The 24,935-nt window shown below is 50.0% G+C and overlaps 1 protein-coding gene across 1 annotated transcript in view; it reads right to left on the bottom strand.

Moving 5' to 3' along the window:
• Positions 1–24,935, bottom strand: part of GTF2H3 (general transcription factor IIH subunit 3) — a 36,439-nt gene that overhangs the window by 10,393 nt on the left and 1,111 nt on the right. Inside the window, 7 exon segments of the mRNA XM_029571200.1 lie at positions 11,698–11,766; positions 11,899–11,952; positions 12,706–12,780; positions 12,895–12,923; positions 13,555–13,584; positions 14,148–14,213; positions 16,145–16,296. Coding sequence (XP_029427060.1) covers positions 11,698–11,766; positions 11,899–11,952; positions 12,706–12,780; positions 12,895–12,923; positions 13,555–13,584; positions 14,148–14,213; positions 16,145–16,296 — 475 coding nt within the window.

The following is a 24,935-nucleotide window of genomic DNA, read 5'->3' as shown; positions in this document are numbered from 1 at the left end:
GGTCACTGTAGGGGTGTATCTAGAGTGAGGTCAGCTTTGAAATCTGACCCCATCTCCATCTGCTGGCAGAGGAGCATAACTCATTGGTCCCGAGTCCATTTTGCTACACGCTAGGAAAACTTCTTTTCTTGTAATCCAGTGTAAGAAATAGGAAAATTGGTTTTTACCTGCTAATTTCCTTTCCTATAATACCACAGATCAGATCAGAGAAGTGGGTTTTGCCTCCCTTCCAACAGATGGAGTCAGAGAAACAAAACTTTGAGGCACTGCTACATAACAGAGAGTGCCACCTGCAGTCCCCTCAGTGTTGATCTGTACCCAAGCCAAGATGTAACCCCAAAACCCCTTTCACTGGCTAACAGGGAAAACTATAGGGTTGGAAACCCCCAAAAACTGGAGCCCAAAACACTCCCAAACACTAAATCTGAAAAATCCAAACCATGATCAACAACTGCCCAAATACCCTGAAAGGCAAACCAACATGAACCACCAGTTGGCAAAAAACAGTCTTTCAGCAGCGACAGGAAGGGTCTCTGGACTGATCTGTGGTATTACAGGAATGAAAATTAGCAGGTAAGAACCAATTTTCCTTTTCTGAACATACCAAGATCAGGCCAGACAAGTGGGATGTACCAAAGCACCTCTAGACTGGGCGGGAACCACTCTCACCAAAACACTTCTTCCTGTGCCCTCACATCCATGCAGTTATGTCTGATGAAAGTATGCAACAAGGACCACACCGCAGCCCTACAAATCTCCTGAGGCGACAGCAACTGACATTCTGCCCAGGAAGTGGTTAGTGATGTTGTAGTGTGCCTTCAGCCCCGCTGGAACTTGACAGCCCTTACAAATATAGGCCTTGCAAATAGCCGCTTTCAACCAACAGGAAATGGTAGCCTTAGAGGTCTTCTCTCCCTTCTTCCTGCCCCCCCCCCCCGTACAGGACAAAAAGATTATCAGAGCACCAGAACTATTCGACAGCTCCAGATAACACAACAGAGTTTATTTATTTTTAATTTTTCTATACCGAAGTTCCTGTAAGAATACAAATGACACCAGTTTACATAATAACAGTTCTCCTCACATCCAAAAAAGACACAGCTCCCTGTCCCTAGGGGAATCATTAGACCACTCCGGAAAAGCTGGAAAGTCTATTGACTGATTAACATGAAAGGAGGACACCACCTTAGACCAAAAAGAGAGGACCATCCGCAAGGAAATCCCGTCATGGGAAATCCGCAGAAAGGGATTCTTGCAAGACAGAGCCTTAACTCCAAAGCCTGTCTGGCAGAACAGAAGGCCACCAAGAACACTGCCTTCAGAGTCAAAGCCTTCAACAATGCTCTCCTCAAAGGCTCAAACATAGCCCCACACAAAACTCGCAAGACCAAATTAAGGCTCCAAAATGGGCATAACTTCCGGACCGTAAGTCGCAAATGCTTGACCTTTTTTAAGAAATGAACCATGACTGGACGCGAGGCCAAGAACCTCCCTCACCATTTGCCCCAAGAGAACCCAAAGCTGACACCTGAACGCGAATGGAACTATAGGCGAGACCCTTAGACAAGCCCTGTTGCACAAATTCCAAGATGAGAGGAACCTCCACTGACAAGGGTTGCACCTGTCTCCGAAGTCACCAAGACTCAAACGCCCTCCAGACCTGAATACAGGCAAAAGCGGCAGGTCGACGAGCCTGGAGAAACGTGGAGGTAATCTGTTCTGAATAACCTCTCATGTGCAGCCACCACCTCTCAAAAGCCAAGCCGTGAGACAAAAGTGATCCTCTCGATTCGAAAATATGGGCCCCTGATGCAGCAACTTTGATAGATGAGCCAGCCGAAGGGATCCGACCACCGCCAGATGCACCAGATCTGCAAACCACGGACACCGTGGCCACTTGGGCGCTAACAATACCACAGAACCAGGATGCGCCTCTATATGCCTCAGAATTCGACCGACCAGAGACCAAGTAGGAAACACATACAGCAGGATCTCCGACAGCCAAGGACACACTAGAGTATCCAGGCCCACCGAACCAACATCTCTTCTGCAACTAAGAAACCTCTCTGTCTTTGCTTTGAACCGTGTTGCCATGAGGCCCAGCTGGGGAACACCCCACCAGGCACAAATGTGGTTCCAAGCCTCATGGGCAACTCCCATTCCCCTGGGTTCAGCTGCTGCCTGCTGAGGAAGTCCGCCTGTATGTTTTCTGCCCCTGTGACATGTGAGGCCGCTATGCACTCGAGGTGGCACTCTGTCCACATGAACAAACGCCGTGCCTCCAAGGGTGATGTACGCAACCGTTGTCACATGGTCTGAAAACACGCGATCCTGCATCCATGGTGACCATCTCCCAGGCCGGGGATTTCATTCCCTTCTTCAGATTGTGCTGAAACAGCCACCAATAGAGAGTAGACCTGGATTCTTGCAGCAGGGCAATAGCAGATGATATTGTCCCGACAATGGGTCCCACCTGAACAACAGAGCGAGCTGCAGAGGATTCATGGGCGCAAACGCCTATGGAATCAAATCTAACGTGGATGCCATGGAACCGAGCACTTGAAAGTAATCCCAAGCAGTTGGCAACATAAGACGAAGCAGGTGTGTCACCTGTGCCTGCAACCTTCTTGCTCAATCTTTCAACAAAAACACCCTGCCCTTCCTAGTATCAAAGACAGCCCCAGATACTCCAAGGATTGGGTCGGAACCAGATGGCTCTTTAACATATTTATGACCCAACCTAGTGATTGCAAGGTGCTCATCACTGCTGAAGCTGCCTCTCGCACTCCTCCACCGATTTTGTTCGAACGAGCCAGTCGTCCAAGTACGGATGAATCAGAACTCCTTCCTTGCATAGAGCCGCAGCCACCACCACCATCATCTTGGTGAAGGTTCGTGGCGCCGTCACCACTCCAAAAGGAAGGGCCCGAAACTGAAAATGCTGACCCAGCACTATGAACCGAAGAAACTTCTGATGGTCCATCCAAATCAGAATATGAAAATATGCCTCCATCAAGTCCAGGGATGCCAGGAACTCTCCTTTGCAGACTGCCGCTACAACCGTGTGCAGTGTCCCCCATATGAAAACGTGGTACCCGAAGGGCCTGTTCACCTTCTAAATGTAGAAAATGGGATGGAAGGTACCCTCCTTCTTGGGAACCACGAAGTAAATGGAGTACCTTCCCTGCCCTTGTACCTCCTACGGCATGGGCACTATGGCACATAGATCCAGTAACCTTTGCAGCGTCCACCATTCAGCCTCCCGCTTGCTGTGAGACCACGTGAGACTCGAGAAAGGCCTTCCTAACCAGGCACAAAAATTTGAGAGTGTAGCTATCTCTTATGACCTCTAGCATCCAACGGTCCAAGGTAATCCTGGGTCCACTCCATGAAAAAGTTGGACAATCTGCCCCCTACTGCTTCTATGCAGGAGTGGGACACCCTGGCTTCCTTGTGTTGACTTTCCACCATTGGCTCCTTGACCGACACCATCCTTGGAGCCTCTACAGACTCCATGAAAGGATTGCTGGCGGTTACCAGTCAGCTTTGCAGATGCATTGGAGGTGGTCCTACCAGACCGAAATCTCCTCGAATCCCTGAACTGGGTTCAAGGCGGGAACAGCTTCTTGCTAATGCGCTTATTCTCATGCAGCCTGTTCCCCTTAGATTCCCCTAACATCTTTATCAGCTGATTCAAATCCTCCCCGAAAAGAAGCTTCCCATTGAAAGGGAGATTACACAACTGAACCTTCGACCACATGTCCGCTGACCAATTGTGCAGCCACAAAAGCCTGCAGGCTGCCCCCACCGAAATGGTCATCTTTTAAGTGACCGCTGACACCGCAGCATCCACATTCAGTACCCGCAATATCTCCAAAATCTCCTCCATCAGGGGATACAGCTTCCCAACTTCCTGATCTTCTTAGGTAAGGAAAATGCACTTGGGGGGGCCCTCAGCCCATCCAGGAAGAGACTCACCCCCCTCGCTATCCAACTCCTCCTGAGTCACTTTAACCCCCAATTCCTCCAAGACCTGGGGAATAAGAGGGCATAGTTCCACCTTAAGTAAAACAGACATCCGGATCTGGGTCGTCCTTAGCTACATCTGGATCCACACCCGGTGCCACAGTCACATCAACGTCTGGAACCACCCCCTGGTAGTCCAAAGGGACATCCTGCGGATCATCCATGAAGTCCCCCTCCCATCCCTGGGGTCTACCTCCGACTCCACCAGACGCAGTCCCAGACAATGCAGTAGGTCCCTGGACCCACCTGCGGCCCTCTTAGCTTCTTCGTCGCAGATAGGGGAGGCCCGACTCTCGCCCGCTTCCCCTTCGCCCCCTTCCTTGCCAGGAAGGCTTTATGCATCAAGAGGATACATTTTGGCAAAACGTCCTCAAGGCCATCCGTCCCCTGCTCCAGGCTGTCGTCTGAGTTCCCCCGAACCACAGGAGAACATGGGGGAGGGGAATGGGTTCCCTAGTTTAAAAGGACTCCTGCCTGTGGCCCTCTGCGGATCCACCACCTCACGGGACCCTGGACCCCTCGGCCGCCAATATCGATGTCCCCGCTGAAGGGCGGGAAATCTGCTTCCCCCAGTGCTCCCCCCGCTGAGGAACCTCCTCTCCCGAAGCGCAACCAGGACAGAGGGAGCGAGAATTCAAGCATGTAGACTCCAGCCCACACGCACGCGGCACGGGCACCATACCACGTGCTCCCGCACCGATGGCCGCCCCATGACCTGCAAACACCACCGGCCTTAATCGCCACTCTGACAAGCGTCTTTTTTTTTTTTTTTTTTGTTCTCAACCACGCTGCGACATTTCCCACAGTGTGGAAAAATCAGCCAGGCACTGGCGGAAAAGGCCACTGCTTTCCGGCTTCAGCACGGCCCCCTGAGACACACAAAAAAACAAACATGGCTGCACCAACCGCTGCTGCGCCTCCTCTGCTACAGGCCTGGCTGCTAATGCCGCTCCCCCGGGACACGTGGACCAGCGCAGTAATTACCTTCTGTCTGCCGAGGCCTGCAACCCTTGCTGCCTCATTGCCATACCTTCCACCCCCCAGCAACAATTTGCCTTTCGGCTCCTTTCTTTCTTTTTAAATTTTAAAATCACAGATACAAAGGCAAAAAACAGACGGGGGTACTTCCCTAATTCCGGGGCCTTGCAGACAGAGGCCTCGGAGGCCCTGAGGGAACCAGCCCCCTGGCTTTCAGGGACCCTGGCACAATGCGAGCGAGCACAAGGCAGGGGTTCCCAACCCCACGGATGCCCGGCTCAACCTGAAGGATGGTCCACCAAGGAGCCTAACGCCTCAGGGCGCTTCCTCCGAAATTCTCCTACTTCAGTTTCTCTCTTTCTCTTTTTTTTATCTCAGACTGCAGGTTTGCACTTCTACCATCTGCTGGAGTCAGAGAAATACTGAGGGACTGCAGGTGGCACTCTCGTTATGTAGCAGTGCCTCAAAGTTTTGTTTTTCTGACTCCATCTGCTGGTAAGGAGGCAAAACCCACTTGTCTGGACTGATCTGGGTATGTTCATGAAATCCTAATCCTTGCGATCCCCCTCCCCAGTCTGTTCCCATCATACTCTCTCTCTCTATCCCAGTGGGCAGTCGCTTCCTTCCCCCCCCCTGCTCCCTTTTTCTCCTGTCCCAATGCTCACTCCATGCTCGTCTCCCGTTCTATGCTACCATGGTCGCTTCTCTAATCTGGCTCCGTGTAGCTACTTAAAGTGTGAGTTTAATGGTGTCCGATTTAAAAAGTGGCCACAGGGCCCTGGGTGGGGTTTGAAAAGGAAAATTAGTTCTTACCTGATAATTTTCGTTCCTGTAGTACACGGATCAGTCCAGACACCTGGGTTGTGACTCCGCACCAGCAGGTGGAGACAGAGTAAAACTTGTCGGGCTCCCTACATATAGTAAGGTGCCACCCACAGCCCCTCAGTCGCACGTAATGTCAAAGCCAGATAAAGCCAAAAACTAGCTAACTAGAAAAAACCCCCCAAACATGAGGCCAATTCACAACAGCCCCTGAGCTGGAGCCGAAAACCTTCAGAACCATGAACACAACGTGCAAAACTGCAAAACTACAATGGCCAAATAAGCAACCGAGCAGACTCTCTCTCTTTCTTCTGACATAAACTACAAGACACAGACGGGCGGGAGTCTGGACTGATCCGTGTACTACAGGAACGAAAATTATCAGGTAAGAACTAATTTTCCTTTTCAAACCCCACCCAGGGCCCTGTGGCCACTTTTTAAATCGGACACCATTAAACTCACACTTTAAGTAGCTACACGGAGCCAGATTAGAGAAGCGACCATGGTAGCATAGAACGGGAGACGAGCATGGAGTGTCCAGACACCTGGGATGTACCAGAGCCAAGTTACCCAGGGTGGGAAGCAGAGAGTCCCGCTCGGAGAACACTCGCCCCAAAACCCTGAGCCTCAGCCGCCTGGACATCAAGCCTGTAATGTCTCGTGAAAGTGTGCAACGATTTCCACGTTGCCGCCCTGCAGATCTCCTGTGTGGATACACTAGAAACTTCGGCCCAAGACGTGGCCTGCGCCCGTGTCGAATGGGCACGAAGCTCCCTGGGTGCCAGCTTGCCCTGCAGAAGATACGCCGAACCAATCGCCTCCTTGAGCCAACGCGCAATCGTGGCCCGTGAAGCCGCCGATCCTCTACGAGGCCCCGACCAGAGAACAAACAAGTGATCGGAAACCCGGAAAGGATTCGTAACTTCCAGATAACGAAGTAGAATCCTACGGACATCAAGTTTCCTCAGTTCCCTCGATCCTCTGGCCTGAGGATCCATGGCCGAAAACCCAGGAAGATCAACTGACTGATTTAAGTGAAAGGACGACACCACCTTGGGTAAAAAGGAGGGAACAGTCCGCAGTGAGACACCAGTCTCTGTAAACGCAAAAACGGTTCTCTACAAGAAAGAGCTTGTAACTCCGAGACCCGACGCGCGGACGTAATAGCGACCAAAAACACTGTTTTCAATGTTAAATCCTTCAACGTCGCACGCTTGACCGGTTCAAAAGGCGACCCACAAAGAGCCGAAAGCACGCAGTTTAAGTTCCAGGAGGGACAATGATTCCGGACCGGCGGACGGAGATGCTTTGGCCCCCGCAGAAACCGCGTCACATCTGGATGGCCCGCCAAGGACACTCCCCGGACCTTTCCTCGAAGGCAGCCAAGGGCTGCCACCTGAACCTTCAGGGTACTCCAGGACAGTCCCTTCGAGAGGCCCTCTTGCAGAAAAGAGAGAATCTCCGGCACCTCTGGCCGAATGGGGTTCACCTCGTGAGCACTACACCAGTCCTCAAAGACCATCCAGACCCTCATGTAGGTCAAAGACGTGGACTGTTTTCTAGCCCTCAACAACGTGGTGACCACTGCCTCGGAGTACCCCTTGGATCTTAGGCGCGCCCTCTCAAAAGCCAAGCCGCGAGACAGAAGTGATCCGCGTCCTCCAAACAGACGGGTCCCTGCCGCAGAATGGTCGCGTCGCCCCGCAAACGGAGCGGAGATTCCACCGCCAGCCGCAGTAGATCCGCGAACCACGGACGTCGTGGCCACTCCGGCGCCACCAATATCACCGCCGCCGGATGTAGCTCGATCCGTCGGAGCACCTTGCCTATCAGAGGCCACGGGGGAAACACGTAGAGCAGCACGTCCGTGGGCCAAGGAAGCACGAGGGCATCGACCCCTTCCGCGCCCGCTCCTCCGACGGCTGAAGAACCTCGGAGCCTTTGCGTTGTGCGCGGTGGCCATCAGATCCAGACGTGGCTGACCCCATCTGGCACAGATGAGACGATATGCTACCTCCGGGAGCTCCCACTCCCCTGGATCCAGCCGGTGCCGGCTGAGGAAGTCCGCTTGTACGTTGTCGACGCCGGCGATGTGTGACGCCGCAATGCTGCTGAGGTGCCGTTCCGCCCAGTCCATCAACTGAGCCGCTTCCTCCGCTACTTGCTGACTCCTTGTCCCGCCTTGGCGGTTGATATAGGCTACCGTGGTGGCGTTGTCCGATAGGACTCGTACCGCCTGGCCCCGTATCCACGGCAGAAAGGCTTGCAACGCCAGTGCCACCGCCTTGGTCTCCAACCGATTGATGGGCCACTGCGATTGCTGAGCTGACCACAGACCCTGCACCGAGCGCCCCCCACAGACCGCTCCCCAACCCGAGAGACTGGCATCCGTCGTGATCACCGTCCAGTTGAGCAGGATCAGAGAAACACCGCACGTCAGATGGTTGGGGCAGAGCCACCACTGCAGGCTGGCCCTGGCGCGGTCCGTGAGAGGCAGCGGGCGCAGGAACTCCTCCGAGACCGGCCTCCAGCGGGAAAGTAACGCTGATTGTAACGGTCGCAGATGAGCAAAAGCCCAGGGCACCAAGGCGAGTGTCGACGCCATGGAACCCAAGACCATCAGGTAATCGCGGACCAAAGGGCATCGTAGGGCTAGCAAACGCCTCACCTGCCCCTGGAGCTTGAGGACCCTGTCCTGAGTCAGGGATACCGTGGCCTCCTTGGTGTCGAACACGGCCCCCAGATATTCCAACCTCTGGGTGGGCTGAAGGTGACTCTTGGCTAGATTGACCACCCAACCAAGCGACTGCAGGAGCTGCAGAACCCTGGCCACCGCTTGCCGACACTCCATCTCGGATTTGGCCCGAATGAGCCAATCGTCCAGGTAAGGATGAACGAAGAGCCCTTCCCGTCGGAGCTGAGCAGCCACCACCACCATAACCTTGGTGAAGGTGCGTGGAGCCGTGGCTAGACCGATGGGAAGAGCCCTGAACTGGAAATGCTTGCCCAGGATGCAAAATCGCAAGTACTGATGATAGGCTGGCTGGATCCCTATGTGGAGATACGCCTCCGTCAGATCCAGGGACGCTAGGAACTCGCCCGGGCGAACCGCTGCCACTACCGAGCGAATTGTTTCCATCTTGAACCGTGGAACACGAAGGCACCGGTTTACTCCTTTTAGATCGAGGATCGGACGATACGCTCCGTCCTTCTTTGGAACCACGAAATAAATGGAGTACCTTCCCATGCCCCGTTGCGCCGGCGGCACAGTAGTGATGGCGCCCAGAGCCTCCAGGCGCTGGAGGGTTGCCCGTACGGCGGCCCTTTTGGCTACGGCCTTGCAGGGGGATACGAGAAACTTGTCCCAGGGGAGACGTGCAAATTCTAACGCGTAACCGTGTCTTATCACGTCTAACACCCACTGGTCCGAAGTGATTTTGGTCCATTCCTCGTAAAAACTCTCGAGGCGCGCTCCCACCAGTGGAACGGCCTCCTGAGTCCTCGCCGAGAAACGAACCAATCGCGTATCATTGGGCCGACTTGGCCCCGGATCCCGCCGAGGATCCCCCTGACCTGTTGAATCTCTTCCCCCGAAAGGACTGAGGCCAGGTCAAAGCCCTGGCAGAGCCTCCTCTGAAGGATTGACCCGCCCCAGCTGACCTCTACGGCCTCTGGCGACGGTTGTTACGAAAACGGTTTCCGTGCAGAGAAATTGGGTCTAGGACGTGGCCTGTCCTCCGGTAGCTAAAAGCCTTGTTCTCACTCAGGAACTGCATGATATCATCCAGCTGCTTTCCAAACAGCAACTTCCCCTTAAAAGGCAAGGCGCCTAGATGAGCCTTAGACGTACCGTCCGCCGTCCAGTTTCGGAGCCAGAGAAGACGGCGCGCTGAAACCGCAGACACCATGGCCCGGGCCGAGGTGCGCAGCAAATCGTGCATGGCATCAGCGCTGTAAGCGATTACTGCCTCCAGAAGGTCCGCCTGAGCAGCCTCCCCTTCTGAGAGACCCGCATTCGCTTGTAAGGTCTGGGCCCAGCGGAGCCCAGCCCGCAACGCAAAATTGCTGCAAATAGCAGCCCTGGCTCCCAGGGCTGACACCTCGAAAACTTTTTTTGAGCTGCACCTCCAGCTTCCGATCCTGGACATCCCGCAGCGCTGTAGCGCTGGTGACGGGAATGGTCGACCTTTTGGTGACCGCCGACACAGCGGCATCCACGCGAGGGAGCCGCAGGAGCTCCAAGGCATCATCCGGCAGAGGATATAGCTTATCCATGGCCTTACTTACCTTGAGGCCCAGCTCCGGGGTGTCCCATTCTCGGAAGAGAATGTCGGACGCAGAAAAATGGAAAGGGAACGCTACCGTAGGACCCGCGAGTCCCAGGAGTACCGGATCCATCTTAGGCCCTTGACGGGTTTCCACCGGCGGGGCCTCCACTCCAATCTCGTCGAGGATCGCTGGAATGAGAGGGGAAAGCTCCTCCCTCTTAAACAGGCGGACGACCTTGGGGTCGTCACCATCCCCCGTCTGCGCGCCCTTGCCTGCGCCTGACTGCGCTGGACCCTGCTCATCGGGCCCCTCAGGCCCTTCCGGCGCCCCCGAGATCGACCGTTCCTCCTCCGAGGAAGTGGATTCTGAATCCGCGTCCTGGGGCGCGCCACACGCCAGCCGCTTGTCCTTCGGGGGCACAGCCGTGTCTCTAGGGCGGGCCGACCTCTTCCGGGAGCGGGACCGGCCATCCGCATCTCCTGGCACTTTCCCGTGCCTGCGCCGCTCCCTCTGATACTTCGCCAATTTTTTTAATAAAAAATTAAAATCCTCCGAAAAGGACTCTTCAGAGTCCGAGTGCCCCTCCCCCGAGCCCCAGTCAGCCGCATCGGAGGCACCCCGAGGCGCACCCGACGCGACCCGAGGCTGGGGAGAGAGCGGAGGGGGCTGGGAGCCATGTTCCATGGCTCTCCTGGTCGCCTCGTGGACGGTCAACAAAATGGCCGCCGCTCCCGCGCTAAGCGGGAACGGATCCGGCCCCCCCTCCTGCACTGCACTAACGCGCGGCGGCGAACAAGACGCCCGGGTCCGACCCCCCCGATCGCCCCCGGACGGTCCCTCGCCTCCGGCGAGGCACCCCGAGCAACATGCCGTCCCTCGAGACTCGCGTACGCGCGGCAGGCGGCCCCGACTGGCATTCCGGCCGAGACTGCACAAAAAACGCCGCAGCCCTAAGAAAACAAACCGCCCCCCCCCCCCGAACGAAACGTCGCGCGGGAGAGCGAGAGAGAGAGCCGGCGCAAAAGTAAAAAACTTTTTTTTTTTTTACAGAAATCGCTGACCAGGGTGCTGAAAAACCTCCGGGCTCCACTGGGGGTGAGTGACCGGGCTCCCCGGTGTCACCCCCAACGCTGCTGCCAGAGGGGACGGGTCCTCGACCCCAGCAGCGGCCTCTACCAGGGGAGGATGATCCCCTCAGGATCTGGCAACCCCCCTGGGAGGCACTTCCACCGGGAGCTTCCTGGCCCAAAACTTTCTAACTAACTTTCTATTTTTTTTTTTTTTTTTTACTATGAATTAAAACAAAAAAAAGGGAATCCCCTTTCTGTCCTATGTGTTTTTTTTTTGTTTTTTTTTTCTTATCCCTGACTGGCTAACTCCAACCCCAGGGATCCCAGAGACTGTGGGTGGACCTGCCCCAACTGCTGGAGACAGAGAAAGACTGAGGGGCTGTGGGTGGCACCTTACTATATGTAGGGAGCCCGACAAGTTTTACTCTGTCTCCACCTGCTGGTGCGGAGTCACAACCCAGGTGTCTGGACTGATCCGGTACGTACAGGGAAAGCTCAGTTTTAGATGAGCTAACCTGAAGAGAACACTTACCAGTAAATACTGCAGAAGAGATGTCATCTGAGGCACCTTAAGATATATGCCCCCTGTGATGTCACAAGCCTACAAAGAGAAACGATGCAGCTCTGAAAACGCCCCAAAAAAGGAGGCAGGGCAAGAGTGCCCACCTTCCATCACTTTCCCTCCAGCTGAAATATAATCACCACCATGTCGGACCCATAATGAAAAGTGCACCTGCTGCAGAAGTCCCGATTCAGAATCTAAGACGCAGGCATCAATCAAAACATTCTGAAAGAGAAAGAGACAGGGCGTAGACTGGGATTCACTAAAGAGACTGAGTTTGTTTTTTCACATCATTTAAGACAGAATCCTATCCCATCCTATCAAAAACCATTTACACCCATCTCTTCTCCGTTCCAGGCTTCAGCACTCAGTGTGCACTGGTCCCTCAATACTAAGATGCCAAACCTGTGCTCTGGCAGTGTAAGTCATTCCTTATGCACAGCCAGCATTTTAGTCCATATCGTCATCATCATCTAAAGTTTACTGTACTTATAAAATCGGCATAAATGTTTGACAGTGGCAACACAAGTACACACCGAATCAAATAAATGATGGAATATTTCATCTCAGGCATCTTACTATGACGACAACTGTGGAGATGGGAAAACGTCCCGGGGTAGAATTTTAAGGCACAGGCCGGAAACCCCTCCCACCCTCCAAAAGGTTGTTAGCCACCGTCCCCATCACATTAAAACAAAAAGGCAATAAACTGAAAAAGTATTTTCATATGAACACCTGGACTCAAAATACACCTGAATACTATAACGGTCTATAAATAACTGATCATGTTTAATCACTCTCCAACTCCAGTCCTCAAGACCCCTTACAAGTTGGGATTTCAAGCTATACCCACAGAAAATGCAAGACATACATTTGTCCTAAAAAGCAGTTGAGTTTGAGTATTTGCAGTTACCCTGACTGGGGCCTAGGTACAGTAATTATTTTTAGACAGAAGACCCCCCTGGCGTTGGCATTTACCTGCTTTTGGGCCGCAAAGATGACATTCATGAAATTCATATACTGTAAAGCACTGTCTTCAGCTGCTTTTATGACCTGCAAATAAACCCAACACATCCCCTTGGCAACGTGCTCTGTAGGTGGCATAAAAAAAAATCTGATTTTCAGAAAGCAGGGGCCAGAAAAAGCATGAAAACAAAAAGCACTTACCAAAATTTTCGACTTCATTTCTTGGCCAGCTGCACGGAAAACGAGCAGAGACACTCATCAAAGCCCTGGCTCCTGAACTGTTCTAAAAAGGCCATTTCACTGCAGTCACATGGAGATTAAACATCTGATCCTTGCTGGCTGTCAGCTTTCCGCAAGCTCTGCACAGAGCCGAGCTCAACAGAGCAGAACCCTTTTTTTTTTTATTATTTGAACTGCACCTTCAGTAGGAGTCACTATCCTGTTCAGATACCTCTAAAAAATGCTGAACATCACGGATTATTTGCACTGAATTCAGATTCAATAGCCATAGGGGAGTCCAGGAAGCCTCACCAGTTTCTCTGGAGCCTTAAAACGTCTATGTAGTTTGATAATGGTAAGGTTATTGACTGGCTTCACTCTTGTGGCTTCTGTTTTCTATTCTATCCGTTTCCCTTGATTATGGACGGGTTACAATGTGGATTATTTCCTGGTTTTTGAGACTTGGATCCTTTCTTTATTGCATACTTTTAATTTTACCATGAAATGGTTTTTTTTTCCCTTGTTACTCTTTATATTAACTTTTGTAATGCTTTGTACCCAATGCCATTCCCAAACAATATTGTTTCTTGACATTTGATTCTACAAATAAAAGATGTAAATAAATTAGCAGTAAAACTTTACCTTTTGTCTCTTTGGTCATCCTATGAATATCTGGGTTACGCAGCGCTCAGGAAATTTGCATTCGGTCTTCGTGCGATACATAATGGAACAGAGACTGCCACAATGCCTACACGTCACAAAATTAAAAGGCAATGAGTGGGCACGGTGGTGCTTGTCTCGGGCAGTAACAAAATCACAGTCTGCAGAGCAAAATCCTACACACCTGGGTTTATTTTGGAGAACATACTGGGAACATCCGTTACATGCAAGGCAAAAATATTTGCAAAAAAAAAAAAGTGGCATAGTTCAGCAATGTCTTTTTTTTTTTTTTTTGCTAGTAAGCATCCAAATTGAGTTTCCATCCAAACCTGAACTGGCCCCAAACAGTGACTATGGCAGCATGAGCCTTCATATGTGGCTTTCCTCCTCCCCCTCCCCCTGTCTGTTTCAAGCACCGCAGTGAAAATCCTCTGGCCCAGAGGCACGGACTGCAGAATCCAGCAGAAGTGCGCGCTTCAGCCAGCTAGAGCAGCCACCGAGGTTCCCTCTCAGGGAGTCCGGAAGCTCCAGCTCTACCGCCTTCCAGTTTTCCCCCCAGTTTTTAAAAAGGATACAGCACAATGCTTTTGAAAGCGATCCTGCTAGCAGCGTCTCTGTCTGCTGACCCATCATGCCATCTGCTGATCAAAAACACAGAAAACACGATTACAGCAGAGCCTGGCACACGCACGATCCAGAGCGCAGACTGCAGGCCCGGTCTAGCACAGCCGCCTCTCACTATATTCAATCCCCTGCCATAGTAGGGACCGTGCAACAGTCGCCGATTCTTACACAGTACTACGGCAGCTAAATAACCAACTGGCTCTGTGATACGTGTCCCTGCTCCCAAACTGTTACACAAAAGGAACGCTGTTGCCATCGTTTTTTTAAATGAATGAATTTGGATTGCGTTGCACAAAGCAATTAGAAACGATTTATCAAAAGGACATTAATTAGATGAGGTGTTATGTGGCGGAAGTGATCAGTCATCCTTGAGCAGACAATGAATCAAAACTAAAAAAAAAAAAAAGGCCCTTAAAAGCATTTCTTTTCCACACCCCTTGGGCCATTCTAAGGAGAGGAAAGTTTCAATCCAAAAACAGCTCCTCTTTCGTAGCAGGCAAACAAATAATTACAGTCCACGAGCCTGATGTAAACTTTATTCAACTTTTATAAGACATGGGGACTCTATGAACGTTGGCTGCAGGCTAACTCAGGATGACTGCCGGCCTTGCAGGCTTGGACACAATTTCATATACAGGTGCTGGAGCGGGCACAGCCTACTTGGGGCTCTCAGTACCTGCTGGAGATCTGCCTTTCTAATCTGACATATTCCTGTTTTACCCTCAAAGCTTCCATTTCACGTTGCTTACTGGAGTTGTGTGCACACCTCTATGGGGGGAGGGTGGGTAACTAGGGATTCTACTCTTATAATGGCATCTATTAATGTTACAGAATGTTCACAATGCTGATTAAGATTTCCATTTGATCTGTTCTGTACCTAGTGGATTATGTATAGGTTTTTCAATGTTTGCCAATAAAATTTAAATTTAAAAAAAAAAACAAAAAAAAAAAACTTTATTCCCATGCACACAGAATGTAAAAAAGCACCTTTGCAACAGATTTACTAATTGCTCAGGAAGTATACTGCCCCTAAGCAATGGACATGGGAATCCTACCTTACAACTGGTGGGCTCAGTTTGTCCCAGTTAGACTGCAAGATCCATTCAACCTTGTTACCTTTTCAGATTATTTATTTATTATTTTTATATACCGATGTTCCTGTATAGAATACATATCGCACCGGTTTACAGAGAACTGAACTGTCGCCCCAGGAGGCGGATACATGGAACAAGGTTGATACGAACTTAACAGTGAACAAATGGGATGCAATTAAAACATGAATGCTAACATGATTGGTACAATTAAAACATATTTACAATGACATATTTACAGTGGAAAAAGTGGAAGAACGGCTGTGAAGCACCATTCATCGGACCTTAACCCTCCGGGAATGCCTGGCTGAATAGCCATGTTTTAGTTTCTTTTTGAAAACCAGAGGGCCGGGTTCTTGGCGGCGGTCCAGTGGGAGCGAGCTCCAAAGGGGAGGACCCGCTGTGGAGAGGGCGCGTTTCCTTAGTGAGGTTTTGGCCGGCTGGGTGTGCAGCATGTCCTTGTACGCTCTTCTGATGGATCTATTAGAAGTGTGTGGCTGCAGTTGGAAGGTTAGGTTGAGGGGGGAGATGTTGTGTAGATTATCACTAATGATTTGGCAGTTCATAACCTCTCAGGTCGAAAGCTGAAGGCACAGGCTCAGTTTCCTTATCTACCACTCTGAGACCTTGAGTAAGTCATAAATAAAGTGTAAGCTCTTCAGACCTGTGATTTCTATAAAGCTGGGTAAATCGATAGCATTATACGCGTATTAAACATTATTATTCTACCTTACAGGTTTTAACGTGGGGAGAGGATCACCATGCAATATAAAGGTGTAAGCAGCACTATGGAGCTCCAGAGAGAAGCAGCAGCAGCTGCCCTTGCTGTACACACTCCCTTCTCTAGAGATTCTTACTTTTTGACATCAGGTTTTTAACCTCCTCCATGATGATTTCGTTTGCTGCTGTCAGCAGTTCATATTTTCCATCCTTACTTCCAGAGCAATCTATAAGGACATTACCAGAATCTCCCAACACATCCCCATGTTTTCCAGGGTATAAAAAACGACTGAAAGAGATAAAAAAAAAAAAGCATTAAAATCTCTAGGTGTGCCAGTTTGCTGGCCTAGAGATTAGTGATGTCCACTGCCAAGTTCAGCAGAGGCCAAATTCTATTGAGCTGGAAGCCTACAGGAGCAGGAACAAACTTCTGGGCTAAAAAAACACTTTTTCAGGATTATAAACCTGTAACTTTATTAGCTCGTGTCTGCAGCAATGCAGGTGGCTTTGGGTTTTGAAATTAGAATAGAGCAAACATTCCAAAAGTACATGTATTAGATTGACTTAAGAATTGCTTTTGGGGATGACAAGTGGAGAGGTTACTAACAATTGAGCAGCACTTGGTAAACATTTTCATTCACAGCTCTCAGTAATCATTTAAAACAAACAGTATCTTTTAAAAAATAAAGAGTTTATTAAAAAAAAGTAAGTAAATGGCTGGCTATTCCCAGCAGCATAAATATATTATAAAAACCACAGAAAGTAGCAGAAATTGAAAAATCATTTGGGATATGCATGTTTCATCGGTAATGCACGTACCTCACCAACATTATAGCACATGTGGAAAAAAAAAAGGGAAATTGGTTCTTACCTGCTAATTTTCATTCCTGTAGTACCACAGATTAGTCCAGACTCCTGGGTTTTGCCTCCCCTCCAGCAGATGGAGACAAAGAAAGTTTTACTGACACTGCCACTTAACACGAGGTGCCACCTGCAGTCTCTCAGTATTTATCTGTACCCAAGCCAAATAAAACAACAAATACCTAAACATTAACGAACCTTCCCCAAACGAGCAGTGGGAAGTAAAAAACAGGAACAGTTAATCTAGCCCGTATTAATCCCTGTGTCGAACTAACAAAACCTGTGCCATTCTTCAGAGTAACTCCAAAGAAACAGCAGATCGAGCGGACTCTCCGCATCTCCCCTTCCTCCAATGGGCAGGACTCTGGACAGATCTGTGGTACTACAGGAACAAAAATTATCTAAGAACCAATTTTCCTTTCCCTGTACGTACCCAGATCAGTCCAGACTCCTGAGATGAACCAAAGCTTCCCTAAATGGGGTGGGATTGTGAGAGTCCCGCTCAAAGTACACTCTCACCAAAGCCCATGGTCCCAGGGGCCTGGACATCCAACCGGTAATCCCTGGCGAAAGTGTGCAATGATTTCCAAGTAGCCACCTTACAGATCTCCTGTGGCGAAACTTGCTGACCTTCGGCCCGGGAGGTCGCCTGGGAACGGGTAGGATGCGCCCTTAGCCCCTCCGGGACCGGGTGACCCTGACAAATATATGCAGAGCCAATCACCTCCTTCAGCCATCTCGCAACTGTAGCTTTAGACGCTTTATGTCCCTTTTTTGCACCACTCCAAAGCACACACCCTCTAAATAATCAAACAATTACCCATATGGCACATTGCTTCTTTTCATGATGAATCACTATTTATAAATTGTTTATTTTTCACCTCAATTTTTTATTTTATATTATATATTTTTTGTAATTTTTAATATTTATTATTTTATACTTATGTTTCTATGTTTTTTTTTCAATGATATTGTACACCGTTTTGACTAAACTCTGTTTGTAAAGGCGGTATATAAACATTTTTAAATAAAATAAATAAATAAAAAGATGATCCGACAAACAGAAGCCGTTCATGACCTTCAGGTAGCGAAGCAACGCACGCTTCACGTCCAAAACATGCAACTCTCTTGACAGAGGTGCCGAAGAATCCAACATTGGAAAGGACGGGAACTCCACGGATTGATTTAAATGGAATGATAATACCACCTTCAGTAGAAAGGAAGGATTCGTTCTTAAGGAAAACCCCAAACCCAAAATTCTAAAAAGGGCTCCCTACACGGAAGGCTTGAAGCTCAAGAGATCCTCGAGCCGAACAAATCGCCACCAAGAAAACCACCTTCAACGTGAGATCTTTCATGGTCGCTAGCCTTATGGGTTCAAACAAAGCTGCACACATGCCCTTAAGGACTATATTTAGGCTCCAAGAAAGACACTGCTTCCGAATCAGAGGACGCAAGTGTTTTGCTCCCCGGAGAAAACGAACCACATCCAGATGTGCAGCTAGAGAAGAACCTCGCACTCTTCCTTGAAGACAGCCTAGGGCTGCCACCTGAACCAGGAGGGAATTAAAGGATAACCCCTTTGCTAAACCATTTTGCAGAAAGGCAAGAATCTGAGCCACAGGCCCCTTGCTCTGTGGACCAGGACTCAAAGACTCTCCAGACCCTCACATATGCTAAGGAGGTAGAAGTCTTTCTAGACTGTAAGAGAGTAGCGATGATTCCCTCCGAGTAACCCTTTTTTCTCAAATGCTGCCTCTCAAAAGCCAGGCCACTAGACAAAAGCGATCCGTCTGATCCGAAAATATGGGTCCCTGATGCAGGAGATTCGGTAGATGAGCTAATCTCAACGGAGCACCTACTGCTAGGTTGATTAAGTCTGTGAACCACGGATGTCTTGGACACTCTGATGCCACAAGGATCACATTGCCCGGATGCCCCTCTATGTGTCGCAAGATCTTGCCCACCAGCGGCCAAGGTGGAAACACAGAGCAGGACGTCTGACAGCCAAGGAGGCACCAGGGCATCCACTCCTTCCGCTCCTCACTCTCTTCTTGGGCTGAAGAACCACAGGGCCTTAGCATTGTGATAAGTTGTCATTAGATCCATACATAGTGAGCCCCTCCTGCACCAGATTAGGGACATAGCTTCCTCTGACAGCTCCCACTCTCCAGGGTCCAGCTGTTGCCGGCTCAGAAAATCCACCTGCACGTTGTCCGTGCCTGCTATATGAGAGGCCGCTAGCAACGATAGATGCTGCTCTGCCTAGCTGATCAGATCTTGAGCTTCCTGAGCCACCGTTCCACTTTTGGTGTCCCCCTGCCGATTGATGTATGCCACTGTCATCGCATTGTCCGACAACACTCTCACCGGCTTTCCCCTCACCAGGGGAAGAAAAGCTTGTGGGGCCAAGCATACAGCTCTCATCTCTAGGCGATTGATGGTCCATAGTGCCTCCTTTGACGACCATTGGCCCTGAATGGACTAGTTCTGACACACAGCTCTCCAACCGGTGAGACTGGCATCGGTGGTGATGAACGTCCAGAACGGGATTTCGAGGACCACTCCTTACCTCAAGTTCTCCGGAAGTAGCCACCACGAGAGGCTGGCCCTGGACACTCCATAAGCAGGAGAGAAATATGAAACTGCTCTGACAGTGGGTCCCATCGGGATATTAAAGCTGACTGTAGCAGTCTCATATGAGCAAAGGCCCATGGAACCAGTTCCAACATGGAAGCCATAGAACCGAGAACTTGTAAATAACCCCAGACCTTGGCCACCTTTTTCCTCAACAAACCACGAACCTGCAATTGTAACTTGGAAATTCATTCCTCAGTGAGAAAAGCCTGCCCCACCTGAGTGTTAAAACACACCCCCAGGAATTCCAAAATCTGAGAAGGGGAAAGATGGCTCTTGGACAGACTGACTATCCATCCTAACGATTGTAAATGCTGGAGAACCAGGTCTACTGCCTCCCGGCAAAGGGATTCTGACCTCGCCCGGATCAACCAGTCGTCTGGATAGGGATGAACCAGGACCCCTCCTTCCAGAGAACCGCAGCCACTATGACCATCACCTTGGTGAAGGTCCTGGGAGCCGCCGCCAGACTGAAAGACAGAGCGCAAAACTGAAAATGTTCCCCCAGAGTACAGAATCTCAGATATTTTTGATGATCTGGCCTGATGCCTATGTGTAAATAGACTTCTGTCAAATCCAGCGATGCCAGATACTCTTCCTTGTGCACCAAGGCAATCACCGAGCGCAAAGTCTCTATTCAAAAATAAGGAACCCTCAGGGCCACATTCACCTTTTTTAAGTTGAGAATTGGACGGAAGGAGCCCCCTTTCTTGGGAACTATGAAATAAATGGCATAGCGGCCTGTTCCCTGCTCTTCCATGGGGACCAGAACAATGGCTCCCAGCCTGCGAAGGCAACAAACGGTTTCTCGGCTTGCAAGCTTCTTTTCCTCGTAAGTGCACAGGAAGACCAGGAACGAGTCTCTTAGTGGTTGAGCAAATTCTAAAATGTAATCTTGTTTTTTCACACTTAAAACCCACTGGTCTGACGTAATCTTGGTCTACTCCTTATAGAACAGGGTCAATTGGCCCCCCACGGCTGGCTACAAGGCATGAACCAGCCTGGCATCATTGGGCAGATTTGGAACCGCCTTGGGAAGAGCCATCTCTTCCCAGCCTCCTCCCTCGAAAGGACTGGCCCCAAGATGGCTGCCTCCCGGAGGGCAGTCGGGAGCTGCCAGAGGCCCTGGTAGGTCGAAAACCCCAATTTCTGCCCGAATGACAACAGGCTGCAAAGGAGCCTTTCCCCTTCAACTTATATTCAGGCAATTTATGAACCTTGTTCTCGCCGAGAAGCTTTATCATCTCCTCCAAGTCCCAACCAAAGAGCAATTTCTCTTTGAAAGGCAAGGCTCCTAGCTGTGCCTTGGATGAGACATCAGCTGACCAATTCCTCAACTAGAGGAGCCTGTGGGCCGAAACTGTCGAAGTTAGCATCCTGGAGGAGGAGGTCCTGATGAGGTCAAACAACACATCAGCGTCATAGGCTACAATGGCTTCCAGCTGCTCTGCCACCTGCGCCTTGGAATCAGACAAGGAAATATCAGTTTGTCTGCGCTAAATCCAGCGCAAGTCCGCCCTCAACATGAAGCTTCTGCATGCTGCCACTCGAATACCAAGCGCAGACACCTCAAAAATCTTCTTGAGGTGCGCTTCCAATTTTCTATCCTGAAGGACCTTCAGAGCTGTGGAAGCGGCCAAAGCAGTGGTCGTCTTCTTGGTAACCAGCATCTACCTTATGTATTCAGAAACTCCAGCGTTTCCTATGGCAAAGGATATATAGAAACATAGAAATGACGGCAGAAGAAGACCAAACAGCCCATCCAGTCTGCCCAGCAAGTTTCGCACTTTTTTTTTTTTCTCATACTTATGTTACTCTTGGCTCTTATTAACCTTTTGGTTCTATTTCCCTTCCACCCCCATGTCCATCCCTTGTCCATGGCCCTGCTAACCTTCAGGCCTGTGTTGGGAGTATCCCACTCCCTAAACACCAAAGAACTGACCGAATGATGAAAAGGAAAAGATCTTGTTGGGCCCCGACAACCAGTCATAACTGGGTCCACATCTTCCATAGCCGACTCCTGCCGCGGAACCTTTAAACCCAGTTCGTCCAGAACCACAGGAATCAAGGGGTCCAGCTGCTCCCTGGGGAACAACCATACCACTTTGGGATCATCCCCCTCCACCACAGATCCGGCTCTCGCGGACCCCCTACATCCTAAACCTCGGAGGAGCTGTCCGTGGCTCCTCCGTGGCCCCTGGGACCCACGGGTCCTTGTAGCCTCAGGAGTCCAAGAAGTCCTGGCCCTCTTTGCCAGCCTACAATGCGCCGCAGATCCCTGCACAGCTTTGGCTTTCCTGGTTTTATAAGCCTTAGGCAACAACAGTACAAAATCGGAGAAGTCAGAAGGATCCGAATCCCCGAGAGTCCTCATCCGCTGCAGCATGACTTTCCTCAGCCTCCCGACCTCCCCTCTGAGGCCCTATCTGCAAGGGACAACGGAGGAGGGAAATCGCCCTCCCCCTCCACGGGCCGCGAGGCAGCTGAGAAAGTGTACAAAATGGCTGCCATTCCCACGCTCAGCGGGAACGGGTCATCCCCTGGTTGCCCCGCTGAAGAGAGCCTACCAGACTCGTGATGCCCGGCTGAAACAGGCTTGTCCCTCCCCCAATGTGTTCTCTTCGCCGGAGAGACACCAGGAGCATCGACCGTCACACACTCGCATCTCTACAAAGCTTAGAGTACGACCCACCCGGCATAGCAATGTGGCCGCGAGTCACGGAAGCAACAAGCAGCACCCCGGAGGAAAGGAAATAACACCAAGCCACCCGATTGCCAGCAGGGGTTCACAGGACCAGCCGTACCACAACTGCCCCTTGGAAGGGGTACTTGGCCACCTCTCTCTGGATCTCTTCCCTCCTGCACCCTTCCTAGCAAGGAAGGCTCTATGCAACAGCAGGACAAACTCCGGAGAAAAACTTCTCCGGATCCTTGGCCCCCTGCACGAGGAGGCTGCCTTCCGAGTCTGCTCCCCCCTCAGCATCTTGCACCACAGGAGATAGGAGAGGAAGGGAGGAGGGGAATCACCAGACTCCTGGCAGGGTGGAGGCCCCTGAATGCAATTCCCCGGGACCACAGCCGCAGCCCGGGAGGTCCTCCTTTCTTTTGATCCTCCTGCAGAGGTCCCCTCCTCCCCTGATGTACAACCAGTGCATAGGGAGCAGGAATTAAGCCGGGCCACCAGAGCCCGCAGGTCCCTGCAAGCTGCAATGCGTGGTTTAGGCGCTATGAATCACGCGGATCCAAAATGCAATGCGGCTCAAGCGCGCAGACACGAAGGTAGGCCACAGCATGTGGCTGCCCCGCTAAGCCGCACGATCGGGTTTGGCCTGAGCAGCGCATGGTGATAGCCCGCAGCCCGATAACGCGTGAACAGGCCTTCCCCCGCCGGGGAAAATAAATCACCCACAGACTCTCCTACCTCTCCTCTCCTGCAGACCCCGGCAGCTCCCACTTGCGACTACCCTAGTCACTGAGCCGCAGATTGAGTCCCCAACCCTCTGTCCTTTTTAACTTTTTTTTTGTTAAACTTAATTTATCAGAATATAAGGCTACTTCCCTGATCAGCGACTGCAGCTGGCAGGAGGAAACTTCGGAGGCAGAAGGGGAGCCAGTCCCCTGGCTATCAAGGCCTCTGGGCGCTACGGGCTATGCCAGTCAGGAGTTTCCAACACCCCCCCCCCCCCCCCCCGCCACTCAGCTCAATCTGAGGGATGGCCCACAAAGGAACCTAGCACCTCAGGCAGCTAATCCAACTTCTTGAAGTCAAAAAACTGTTCACTAGCTCCCAAATGTAACTTTCAGACAGAACTGCAGGTTTGCACCTCTGCCATCTGCTTGGAGACAGAGAAATGCTGAGGGACTGCAGGTTGCACTCTTAGATATGTAGCAGTGCCTCAAAGTTTTTTCTTCTCTGCCTCCATCTACTGGTAAGGATGCAAAACCCACTTGTCTGGACTGATCTAGGTATGAACAGGAAAATTCTTTTTCACTCAATGCACAATTAAGCTCTGGAATTTGTTGCTAGAGGATATGATTAGTGCAGTTAGTATAGCTGGGTTTAAAAAACAGTTGGATAAGTTCATGGAGAATTCCATTAACTGCTATCAATCAAGTAGGGAACAACCACTGCTATTACTGGCATCAGTAGCATGGGATCTACTTAGTTTTGGGTACTTGCCAGGTACTTATAGCTGGATTGGCCACTGTTGGAAACAGGATGCTGGGCTTGATGGACCCTTGGTCTGACCCAGTATGGCAATTTCTTATGTTCTTATGATGAGAAGTACTGGCTATGGTCATCGATTGTCAAACCATTTTTAGTTAACTGTGAAAGCTATAACAATGTTTTTCCTCCAGAAAAGTATTTTTTGTGTATAAATACTTTCTAAAAGTAGTTTAAATTTTGCATGTTTTTTCAGCAAAGCGCACTTGTTTATTTTTTTTATTTATTTAAGTTTTTCTATACCGGCATTCGCGATAAAAATCGCATCATGTCGGTTTACAATTACAAGTAGATAGGGAACAAAAGGCAATAAATAACATTGATCTAAGTAATAATAATAATAAAATAATAGTAATAGTAGTAAAAAACGTTAAACAAGAGAAGGCTAAGGAATGCAGTTACAAATAAAACAAGGGAGTAATATAACTTGGATCAGAGAAAAGAAGCAGGGGTTTAAATATATATAACATATATGCCAGTCAATGTGCTTATAGCGTTGAAGAATTGGCCCTTATGAGGTAGGGATATTAATTACTATGATTAAGGCAAAGTCTGAGCGAATAGGTAATAATGGAATAGGTGTAGTTTAGTTCAGGAAAGGCTTTCGTGAATAGCCACGTTTTAAGTCTTTTCCTAAATGTAGGAAGGCAGGGTTCCTGTCGCAAAATTCTGGGTGGGATGGAGTTCCACAATGTTGGTCCTGCAGTGGAGAAAGCCCTGTCTCTGGCGGTTATGTGCCTCATGGATTTGGAGGGTGGTACTTGTAGGGTTTCTCTATAGGACTCTCTGATTGGTCTTTGGACGTGAATTTTTTGAGAGGAATTGTGAAGGGTGAGCTGAGAGTGTTGATGTATAGCTTGTAAATAATGTTATGGACTTATATATGATTCTGTAAGAATTGGCAGCCAGTGCAGATCTTTGAGGATTGGTGATATGTGGTCTCTTCTCCGTGTGTTAGTTAATATTCTAGCAGCCGTGTTTTGGACCATCTGAAGGGGTTTGGTGTGAGATGATGGAAGACCTAATAGCAAAGAGTTGCAGTAATCTAGTTTCGAAAAAATTATTGATTGTAGAATAGTTCTGTAGTCATGAAAATGGAAGAGTGGTCTTATTCTTTTTAAGACTTGGATTTTATAGAAGCAGTCCTTAGTAGTTTGATTTATGAATGATTTTAGGTTTAACCTGTTATCCATGATAGTTCCCAA

The sequence above is a fragment of the Rhinatrema bivittatum genome, chromosome 11 (genome assembly GCF_901001135.1).
Source record: "Rhinatrema bivittatum chromosome 11, aRhiBiv1.1, whole genome shotgun sequence".
Lineage (NCBI taxonomy): Eukaryota > Metazoa > Chordata > Amphibia > Gymnophiona > Rhinatrematidae > Rhinatrema > Rhinatrema bivittatum.
This window is presented reverse-complemented; position numbering and strand designations above follow the sequence as displayed.